At 36.4% G+C, this 12,365-nt stretch overlaps 1 protein-coding gene across 1 annotated transcript in view; it reads left to right on the top strand.

The window, feature by feature from the left end:
* The first annotated feature begins 7,676 nt into the window (after positions 1-7,676).
* Positions 7,677-12,365, top strand: part of LOC107598095 (probable E3 ubiquitin-protein ligase RNF217) — a 16,387-nt gene continuing 11,698 nt past the window's right edge. The window contains exon 1 of the mRNA XM_016289361.1: positions 7,677-7,968. Within this exon, the coding sequence (XP_016144847.1) occupies positions 7,781-7,968 (188 nt within the window). The 5' untranslated portion in view covers positions 7,677-7,780. The remainder of the gene's footprint in view (positions 7,969-12,365) is intronic.

Raw genomic sequence — 12,365 nt, 5'->3', positions numbered from 1 at the left:
TATATATATAATTCTCTATATAAATATTCTAATTAAAAAAGGATTGATTTCATTTGTAAATTACTTAAATGCCTTGAAAATTTCTATGGTCCTAAATATAGGCCTTATGTATATATATATATATATATATACACACACACACACACACACACACACACACACATAAAAGGCCTATTTTTAGGACCTTAATGGTCCTTAAAAATGATTAAATATAAATTTATTAAAAGTCTTAAACATCTTAATGACCATTTTTTTAAGGATTAATTTGACTGATTTTGCTTTTTTATTATTTTTGGGTGGAGTTTGGGGTAGATTCCAAATGAGTGAGACTTACATCAGTCTAACTGCTATACTTTCGAGACATTTGTAAATGCATCCTGATTCAACATGGTGCTTGATTAGACTTTATCATATTTAATAAACAGGGCAAAGTTAAAGCAAAAATAAATAAATAAAAATTCAATTAAAAAAACACGTTTTGGCTTACATTAAATGTACCCTGCATTAATACATGTGAAACAAGACTTGACAGTGTTAAATGTCAAATTTGATAAAATCATAATTATTAGCTGAAAGAGGCCTGAATGAAAATGAATACCATTCAAGTTCAGGAAATCTTGCATGATGCTTCTACCCAGGAGTGTATCTGATGTCACCATGACAATGCTCTAACCAAAACTGTAAATATAAAATATGGATTTAGAAATTAGTTTAAATTCATGTGAAGTGTACAACATGGTCCGAACGAAATAACAAATATATATTTGACAATACTGTAAGAGTAGCTTAACTGTCCTCGTTAATTAAATTGTCAACTATGATATTCTAAAACAAATGACACTCATGGTAGATGCTTTAAGCAGCTTTCCAGATTGGTTTTATTGGGTTCAGTGCTGAGTTTTGAACAGATAGGCCTTTTCTATTTCTGTTACTTTTAAAGAATGACTGTAAATAAATCCAGACTGTGTCAATTACTCTTTATTTTGCTTCTCTTCTCTGTTACTTCACTTCTTTGCTTTATTATGCCATTTCTAAGTATAGTAACATGTCATATAGCACATAGCGACTGTGCCTAGCAACAGACTATAGCTTTGACATTGTCACTGATGACTGTCTTCCACTTAAAAAGAAACCGCTGTCAATCATACACCACCCCGAATTTCCCTCACAGCAGTAGTGATGTGCTCCAGCATCACATGTTCCAGTTGCACACTGCCTTTTGTTCTTTCGTAAATGCTGAAAGCGTTTGTTTTACAGTCATGTGCTGTGCAACTCCCCAGTGAGAAGCAAATGATTAAAGATCACATGCACACACACACACCTAATCAGTCACACAGCTACCTGAGCACTCTTATTTTGGTATCAGTGAGATACTGTTGGTTTTTACTACATATATTCTGAATTACATAAGTTTTTGTCCAATTTTTTTTTTTTTGCATTTTATGTTTGTTTGTTTTTTTTATTTCTATGTATTTTATACATTTTTATTTCAGTTTTAGTTTGATTAATTTTAGTCCATCAAGTTAAACTTAAAGAGAGAGAGAGAGATGTTATTAGCTGAAATATGTATTTATTTATTTAAGTCTATCAAGTTAAACATAATGAAAAAGAGAAATGTAGCTTTAGCAACTACCTGAAATATTTACATTTTTTATGTATTTATTTTTTCAGTTTTATTTATTTATTTCTTATTTTTTTCCACTTTAGTTTTAGTTCAGTTTTAGTCCATAAAGTTAAAGTAAATAATACAAAATGAGAAATGTAGCTTTGGCAGCTTGCTGAAATATTTTATTTTATCTTATATTTCAGTTTTAGTTTTATTTATTGTAGTCCACGAAGTTAAACTAAAGCATCAAGTTAAGACGGTGAATCCTTTCTTGGAACAGAAAAGGGGGGAAAATGGCCTCATAGAACACTTTGTTCTCACTTCAGGAGATACCCAGTGGGGAAATCTAAAGGAGTAGGTGTTAAGGAGGGGGGAAAATCAATTGAAGCTACTGAGATACTGTATGTGCACTGTGCTTTGAGCTGCATGTGGAGGTCATATCATAATCTGCAAAGTCCCACAACGTTTAGAGCTATTGATGATGTGCGGAAAACCCACTGTGCAAAACGGAGATCAATTTTGCTTCAATATTTCAGAGTTCCACATTTCATTCTGTACAAAGACTGTAGGGTGTTTTAAGGAGCACAAAGGGGTTGTGCTGTGGAAAGAGGTGATAGGCTATATAGGGATGAAAGAACATTTTGCTACAGAACGCTGCTGACACTGAAGCTGTTCTCTGCACTTTTTGATGGCACAAGCATTCCCTCCCATTACCTTATCGTTTCAGCCCTGTCCATCAAACACTGAGTCTGGGCTCTGTGCCACAGTCCCCATAAGTAGTTGAATCATTATGATGCATAATATTTTATCTACAGTATTAATGGGAACACTGTAGAAAATGTAATGACTTGCCACAGGACTGAATCATCTAATTGCTGACTTCTCAGTGCAAAGTTTCTTAAGTGTTCAGGAGCAAACCCTTTTTTGATTTGATTATTCAGGCTGCACGATATAACGTTTGACCCTCTAGAGGTGCTTCGGCTCTGCTCCTCTGCGCGGATGAACGTGGTTCGATGGGTTCGATGGGTCGCAGAAGCTCATCTTTACTTTTGAGGTCTGGTACAAATATGACATGGGCTAGAAAAATACATATGAGCCTTATATAGCCTATGTATAATCATTCATTCAAGAGATTCAAAATGAAACAAGTCTTCACTTATCTTCATTTATTTAAAATATTTTTTTTACATAATTAGGCTAATTCGTTTAAATGAATAAATATTTTTAGACTAATTTACTATAACATTAATAAAATATTTTGTCAGAAACTCAAGTAAATTAGGCTTACATATTTAGTTTGGTTGTCTGTTTTGTTTTCAGAATCGTGGGAGAATCATAGCTTAAAAATACATAAGCTAATATATGTGGCAACTAATACCATTAGTAGGTAATATATTCATTATTTTATAGGTGATATTACTACTTTTTCTAATATTAAAATTAGTTCTGCAACCCAATCCCAGAACTAACCAACAGACTTTTTTTGCAGTCGCTTATTAATAATATTTTTGCTTTTTATCAGCAGTTACTTTGAAAAAAAAATCTGAAATTCAGTAATTTAATTCAAACACATTGAATTAAATGTGACATTTTTCAATAGAAAAAAGTACATATTAATTTTTAAAAAACATACTCCAATAATCGTTTGGAGGGGAATCGTCAACTTGGGGGGGGAAAAAACTATTATTATAATAACTATTAACTGGGAGTAGCACTGTGATGATTCATGATAGCTATGGACTTTAATCTTTCCTAAAATTAGGCAGCTTGTTAAGAAGAAGTGTGCTATTGTTTTTATTAATGATCTGATGCAGCTGCTGCATTTTAGCCTGCCAGAAGATAATATGAGCACACACAAAAAGAGAGAAAAAAAAACACATTTTGAAGTAGGATCCTAAGCCACTAGCAACAACCAAGAACACTCCAGCAACTAAAAAGCATCATACACTCTAAAAAATGCTGGGTTAAATATAACTCAGCGCTGGGTTAAAAAGGGACAAACCCAGCTATTGGGTTGTTTTGACCCAACCGCTGGGTCAAAACAACCCAATAGCTGGGTTTGTCCCTTTTTATCCCAGCATTTTTTAGAGTGTACGAAAAAATATATATATATACCTTAGCAACTACATAGCAACACCCTGGCAACCACCCAGAAACTCTTGACATTGAACTGATGAGTTTTTCAGAGGCAAAATCTTCTTTAATCTTTGCATCCAACCTTTAACCATTTAGGCACTAAAAATGCCAGGAAATGTGAATATAGATGTCTCAAGGCAGCTCAGGGCTCTGCTTCTACAACTCACACGAGCCTCCATGTAGCGCAGGATTTGGTTGCTTTGCACGTGTGAGGCATGCTTGAATGCGTTCTGTGACATTGTGACCCCTCATTGATTCATCGCAGATAATAACAGATGGTCACTCCTTAGAATTTTTTTAATTAGCCCCCTAACAGACGGATGTTTAAGCATGACTAATATCCGTGATTTTGATTTATTAATTAATGACGGGTTTGTGTCACGCTTTTATAAATTGCCACACAACAGTGACTATTTGTCAAACAAGCTCAGTTTAAAAAGCCATCTTGGGAAGCAGTGCACTTTCTGTTATTTCAAGGAAAGAATAGCCATTTTGTGTTTAGACGTGCTTGCATTATATGAAACAAAAAGATGCACCAGACGCCACCCAATCGAAATATTCCCTCACACTTTAATAGTAATAACTTTATGAATTTCTTCACTGATAAAATAGATAACATCAGAAATACAATAACAAATGTAGATTCTACAGCATCTAATACTTCAGCTTCATTCATCGCACCCAAAGAAAAACTGCAGTGCTTTACAACTATAGGACAGGAAGAGCTAAATAAACTTATTACTGCATCTAAACCAACAACATGCCTGTTAGATCCTGTACCCACTAAATTACTGAAAGAGTTGTTACCTGTAGCAGAAGCACTGCTTCTCAATATTATTAACTCGTCGTTGTCTTTAGGTCACGTCCCAAAACCATTCAAGCTGGCGGTTATTAAGTCTCTTATTTAAAAAACACAACTAGATCCTAGTGAACTGGCAAATTACAGACCCATTTCAAATCTTCCGTTTATGTCAAAACATTTTGAAAAAGTTGTCTGCTCAACTGTGTTCCTTCCTGCAAAAAAATTATCTCTATGAAGAATTTCAGTCAGGTTTCAGGTCCCAGCATAGCACAGAAACTGCACTTATTAAAATTACAAATGACTTGCTTCTTGCGTCAGACTAAGGCGCATCTCATTGTTTTACTTGATCTCGATCTGCTGCGTTCGACACCATAGAGCAGGGTTCCTCAAATCTTGCCCTGGAGGGCCAATGCGCTGCAGAGTTTAGCTCCAACCCTGACCAAACTCACCTACCTGTGATTTTCTAATGATCCTGAAGACATTGATTAGCATGCTCAGGTGTGTTTGATTAGGGTTAGAGCTAAACTCTGCAGGAAAGTGGATCTTGTGGGCCAGATTTGAGGATCCCTGCCATAGAGAATGACATACTCATAGATTGATTACAAAACCATACAGGTATTCAAGGGCATGCTTTAAAATGGTTTAAATCCTACATGTCCGATCGCTACCACTTTGTTTATTTAAACGGGGAGTCATCTCAATTATCACCAGTAAAATATGGAGTGCCACAAGGATCTGTCCTAGGTCCTCTGCTATTTTCAGTATACATGTTGCCCCTTGGTAATATTATTAGAAAATACGGGATTAGTTTCCACTGTTATGCCGATGATACTCAACTATATATCTCAACAAGACCAGATGAAACTTCTAAATTATCTAAGCTAACAGAGTGTGTTAAAAAATGTAAAAGATTGGATGATCAATCATTTTCTCCTATTAAATTTGGATAAGACAGAGATATTACTTATTGGACCAGAAAACATTACACAGAATCTATTGGATTACAATTTGCAACTAGACGGATGCACAGTTACTTCCTCTACAGTAAAAAATCTGGGTGTTATATTAGACAGCAACTTGTCTTTTGAAAATCATATTTCCCATGTTACAAAAACAGCATTATTCCATCTTAGAAACATTGCCAAGCTACGAAACATGTTACCTGTTTCTGATACAGAAAAGCTAGTTCATGCATTCATGACCTCTAGACTGGACTATTGTAATGCACTGCTAGGTGGTTGTCCTGCATCTTCAATAAACAAGCTACAGGTAGTCAAAAATGCAGTGGCTAGAGTCCTTACCAGGTCAAGAAAATATGATCATATTACTCCAATTTTACAGTCTCTGCACTGGCTACCTATTAAGTTCTGTATCAGTTACAAAATATTATTACTTACCTATAAGGCTCTTAATGGTTTAGCTCCTGCGTACCTAACTAGCCTTCTACCAAGCTACAATCCAGGTCACAAAACTCTGGACTTTTGGTAATACCCTGGATAGCAAAGTCCACTAAAGGAGGTAGAGCTTTTTCGCATTTGGCTCCCAAACTCTGGAATAGCCTACCTGATAACGTTTGGGGTTCAGACACATTCTTTAGCTTGGGTTAAACAAATCAATTTTGCTTGGTTGGAACAGCAGCTACGCTAATTATGTCTCTATTTGTTTTTCTGTTTTTGCCACAGGATTGACATCCCGTGGTAACTAGGATTTACACAAGCTTCAGTCTGGATCCAGAACACCTGAGAAGAGATGATGCCAACCCCTCAGAGGACCTCAGATGATGGCAACCCTGAAACAACATACAGAACTACCACATTTTGCCATAAGTTTGATTGCAACATATAATAATTGCTGTTAATAGTGTTCATAGTCTGTTTGATTACATCTTTAATTGATTTTTCCGTACATTTCTGCCATATGTACATTTACTGACATAGTCACCACTGATAAGATACTACTATATATATTGTAGAAACATATATTGTACAGCTGCTTTGCAACGATTTGTATCGTAAAAGGCGCTATACAAATAAACATTATTAAATTGAATTGAATTGAATGCACTGCTTACTAATAAATAACAAGTGGAATTATTAGCATGCTACATAACTTATGCTACACGTATTGCATTATTAACATCTTTAGCAATGGCAACTATTTTTAATTTCCTTTCTGCTTGTAGATAAAGTGTAAAGCTTTCATTTCTGACCTTGCAAGGCTTAAAGATGCTGTGAATGTGCAAATATCATCAGGGACCCTGGGGCCTCTTTATCCTAAAGGAGATCAACAAGGTGGGGCAGAATGTTGATTCAGCATGTACAACGTGCCCAAGTGACCTATTACTGGGTTAATTTACCTTTTACTCTTCCAAAGAAACATCACACTCAGCATTTGCTTATGTCATTCCTTTTTCTAACATTCTTAGCCCGTGAAGCACCGAAGCTGAACCAATCTAAAGCTTGCAAATTGACATTCGTTTATAATTTACGCTCTACCTCCCTCTAGTGTCTAGACACATTAAATTAATATGGATAAAATTGACAGGGTGGGAAAGGGTAGGATTACGAAAGATATTCGATCTGATTGGATTCTAAGAATGTTTTTTAAAAATTGTTAATGTGACTTTTCAGTCATGTTCAGTTACATTTATAACAAATGTATTTTATTTGTTTAAATAAAAAAAGGCCAATAAAAATATAATTCTATAGAGTGTGTATATATATATACACACACAAACACACATACATATATATACACACACACACACACACACACACATATATATATATATATACACACACACACACACACACACACACACAACATGCTATACAAAATCGAATAGTTGTAACGCTACCACAATTTGTATTGTTGGGGCTATTATAATTAGATGAGCATTTAATAGGTTATAAACAGTGCTAGTTTTCAACTATAGAGCCTAAACGAACATAACGCCCGATTCTGAATTTATTAAGCCTACGATTGCCATTGGAAGACAACGACAAGACGTCAAAGGCGCCTAATTTATATTCATGAGATAGTCGTGTACCATTGGAACGTTACCACGCAACGTCAACGTGGCGTAATTAATATTCATGAGCAGAGGCTTCGCCGTAGTAGGATTCGTGATTTCGGACCCGGAAGTGGTGTAATAGTTACTCGCTCTGTGTTTAGTTTTTGAGTTTGAAAGCGGACTGTGTGTGTTTTCGCACAAATGGAAAGTTGACCGCTCGGGAATGGAAGATGAGTCTTCCATGCGTATGAATGTCACCGCTCAAAATATGCCCGGTTATATTGGACGCGACGGGGAATCTGTCCATGTATCCAGCGGGACGCGGAGCACTGATTTCGGCCGGGATGTCCGTAGCAGCGACGCGAAGGTGCCATCATCATTATCGTTATCCTCGAAGGATGTTTTGGAATGGTATTTGTTGACTGTTCAAATGCGGAGTTTTGCGCATCGTGTGTGTGTGAGAAAGAGAGAGAGCGCGAGCGAGAGCATGTGCGAGAGAGAGGGGGTCACATCACAGTGGAGTCAGCTGTCTTAACCGTGGCTTGTGTACTGCAAACACATACCAGCTTCATCAATGTGTCTGTCACGCGACTCTGTTCCCCTTTCGGGCTCTGTCGTTACATTTATTTTGAAAGATGAAGCTCGCGATTATGGTAAGGGGCGTTACATTTCCGACGAGTGCTTGCGGTGTTCGGCCAATCACAATGCACTGGGTCAGCTGGCCAATCAGAGCAGACTGCGCTTGTCGGAAGGAGGGACTTTGTAGAAAACGAAGCGTTTGAGAGAGGCGGGGCATAGAGGACCTACAATAATGTACAGTATTTGAAAAATAATGTGTTTTTTGAACATTAAAGCATGTCAACATATTCTGTTACACCAAATACACAAAATAATGATCTTTAAAAAAGCACCATATGACCCCTTTAAGTTAATCCTGTTTAAAGCATCACTGCTATATGAATTCAGATCGGCTGTTGATATTTTTGGGGGGTTTTGAGATGGCATATATAGTTCAACTTCTAAACTTCTCAAGACCTATTCGGTTTCACTCCATCTAGCTGTTTTTGAATGGAAGAACATGCCTCATGTAAACAACCCCTTAAGCTGTATTTTATGTTAAAATATCCCAACTTGTGTGACTAGAATTGCGACAGTTGTATCTGAAGATTGCAGACATTGAAATGGTGGCCTAGGAAATGAATCTGACCGTGTCGCTTGAACCCCAAGTTGAAAATTCTGCAATCATTTAACATGAAATGAAAATTCTGCAATCATTTACTCAACCTAATTTGATTTTAAACCTGTATGACTTTCTTTCTTTTATGCAACACAAAAGAAACATTGAAACCCTATATACTTTGAAACAGTTTCACTCACAATTTCAAAGAAATAACAATTAACACATTTAATTAAATGTGAAATTTTGAAGTAAGAAAGATGAAATTGTATATTCTTGTAAAACATACTCCAATAATCTTTAAAACTTTGTTGATTTTCAGAGCTGACTTTCATTGTATGGACATGAAAAAAAAAAGAAAAGAAAAAACCTTGTGGACACAACATGAGGATGACAGGAACATGAGGGTGACTAAATGATGACAGAATTTAAATTTTTCTTTGAACTTCTTTAAGACCTTCATGTAACCCTAAACTAAAAATATATAGTTTTTCACATCCCTAGTTTGGATGAAATACTGTAATATCAGGTTCTTAGAAAGAGGAAGAGGTCTGGAAATTTTTTTTCTACCCAGTGGCAGTGAGTCATGTTGCTGGCAAGGGGAGGAAGAACTTGTGCTGTAATTGATTGCTTAATCACTGAGCTCAGCCTCTCAGTGCCTTAATTACATTACATGACTGTTGGCTGGAAGGTCTGTGCGTGGTTTGCAGGCAACATAGAAATAATTTGCCCTCCTGGCGGGATCTTGGTCGTAATCAAGTAACGTTGGCTTGCCTGTTGTTGCTGCTCTTCTCTCAAATCAGATTTATTGCCCCCGTGAAAGATCTTGGGGGTCAGGCAGAGGTTGATGTGATGATGATAGCTGTCTTTTGTAGCTGAATGTATTAGTCTGGTTTTGTCTTATTCATGCCCAAGCAGTAACCTGCATTTGGAGAGCTCACTTGGCCTGTTTAGCTGCAAGCCTAGACCTTTTTTCTCGACTGTGATCTGGAGTGCACAACTATGACGATGATGCTGCCAAAAATAATTTTGTTTATATAGCCGCTTACAGATAGATCGCCACTTCTCCCATTGTTGCAGCGTGTGTTTTGCTATTCATGGACGTACTGTAAAAAGCTGATTACCTGTAAAACCTGTCTGTTGGAATCATATCCAGTGACACAGCTGTGTACAGCATCATAACAAGGTGGTGTAATGCATAATCACTTAGTTTCTGGTTCCGGTTACTTGAAAACATGAAACCCGCTTTATGTGAGCATTAGGATAAAAAAAAAAAAAAATGAAGTGAAGTGCAATCTATGACCAGATTTATGTTTTTACTTTGGCAGTTCTGTCATCATTTACTCGCCCTCATTGTCTTGTTGTGAACCCAATTGGCTTCAATTTTATGGACATTTACAACTTTTTTCAAAATATCATCTTTCTTTTTCGGGTGAACTATTCCTTTAACGTCTGCATTTATGAGTTAAGTTTTCCCTTTTGTTGTATGATTCGAATCATCATTTGTGCACTTTTCTACTTTTTAAAGGTGACATTCAACAACCCTGCTTTCATTGCAGTCATTTTTAGGCCTGTGCGGTGCATGATTTCAAAAGCAATTTAGATCATAAGAATACATGAGATAAAATGAATGCTATGAATATGGTTTGTAAGCAGATGAAAGGAAAGGGCGATCGGTTAATGTGCACTTTTACTGAAGAGAAATGGCAAGAGGTTTGCACTACAAAAGACTCATTTAAATAGCTAATATTTAACTTCACCGAGCCACTGTTTCTCATTTCAGGCCTTTGTGTTGGGTTTGGCAAATGGGGCGGCTGGTCTAAATGTCAGGTGCCTATGTCAAGGGCGTTTGGTTCATTCTTAGGAGTAATATTTCAGAATGCTGGCTTGTACTGGGTTCATTAGTGGTTTACTTATTACGTTTAAAGGGACTTGGATAGTCATAATATACAGCATGTCACTATAATGCCATCTCAGGATTAACAAATATAAATTTGGTGACAGCAGTCTCATAATCTGACTTTTTTTTAATGCTTTTGAAATGAATGTTGTGTATTAAGTGTTGTGTGCCATTCAAAATTGAAATTAGAATGAAATCAAAACAGGATACAGAACTGTAATCTTTAATATATAATGTATTAATAAAAACACATTCGTGTTGTGGGTATGATAATATAGACAAGTTTATGGACAAGTATAAATTGTAGCCATCAACAGCATATGGGGTATTTCATCCAAGAAGTAATTTAGGGGTTTGAGATCTAAATATATTTTGATTTTTGTAGTTAATATTTTTAGCAGCATTGTTTCAAAGGGCATGAATAAAGAGACAACTTCTCAGAGCTGTCTAGTGTGCTGATAGCATTTGGCACGGTAAACTATTTCAGTCTTTTTATATTCATCCCCTTTTAAGCAGCACTGCCACAGCCAACACTGCTTTTGTAACAATTACATAGCTTTCAACAATAATAAATTACAATTACTGCTAAGTAATAATTCTAAGTAATGTTCCCATTATTATGCATAAACTGTGACTTCTTCAGTCTGTGCTATTTTTGAGTGTTGCTCTAAGTAAAAAAAGCAAAGCTTGTTTTCAGCATCATGAACGTATCAAGTTAAAAATAGTTCTGTAATTTTTTTTAAACATGAGATCCAAGATCCTTGCATTCCATTCCATTTTGTTGTGCCCAGTCCAGCTGTTTTTGAACCCAAGCATGCAATCTGTGTGAATGCATGAAATCTGTGGGTGCTGATAGCATTTGGCACGGTAAACTATTTCAGTCTTTTTATATTCATCCCCTTTTAAGCAGCACTGCCACAGCCAACACTGCTTTTGTAACAATTACATAGCTTTCAACAATAATAAATTACAATTACTGCCAGACCTCAAAACGACTGTTCTAAGTAATGTTCCCATTATTATGCATAAACTGTGACTTCTTCAGTCTGTGCTATTTTTGAGTGTTGCTCTAAGTAAAAAAAGCAAAGCTTGTTTTCAGCATCATGAACGTATCAAGTTAAAAATAGTTCTGTAATTTTTTTTAAACATGAGATCCAAGATCCTTGCATTCCATTCCATTTTGTTGTGCCCAGTCCAGCTGTTTTTGAACCCAAGCATGCAATCTGTGTGAATGCATGAAATCTGTGGTTGCAAAATATGTTTCTTTAGTTGGAGCAGGGGCGTAGATCATGCGGGGGACGTGTCCCCCCCTCTTTTAATATCACGTAAATTCGTCCCCCGCACTTTTTCGGGCAAGTGTGTTCGCATAGAGGTTTTCAAGAGCCGGTGTGAATAAATATAGATTTAAATTCAAAGAGACAGGATAGTCTGTGCATGATCTGATGTTTTATTCGGACCCAGAATAAGGCGAGATGAACATCGCGGAGCGCTAAATACTCCGTGCAGTGTATGTTTCATTCATACCCGAAGCCGGAGGGCGCTCCCGCGCAGAAAGTCGTACGAGGAAATTCCTAATATGGACAAAAGCGTCCAGCTATCGCTGTATTGTTTTCACAGAAAACAGAAACGTTTGGAAACATGAAGACATTAAACATACGATTGCGACAATATATGGTTTATTTGTGTTTGTCAAGTCATCTCCAGGTAATAAATAAAGTATATGAACAATGC

Source organism: Sinocyclocheilus grahami, unplaced genomic scaffold (assembly GCF_001515645.1).
Source record: "Sinocyclocheilus grahami isolate Dianchi unplaced genomic scaffold, SAMN03320097.WGS_v1.1 scaffold244.1, whole genome shotgun sequence".
In the NCBI taxonomy this organism is placed as follows: Eukaryota; Metazoa; Chordata; class Actinopteri; order Cypriniformes; family Cyprinidae; genus Sinocyclocheilus; species Sinocyclocheilus grahami.
Note: the sequence above shows the minus strand (reverse complement) of the source record. Positions and strands in the feature narration are given on the sequence as shown.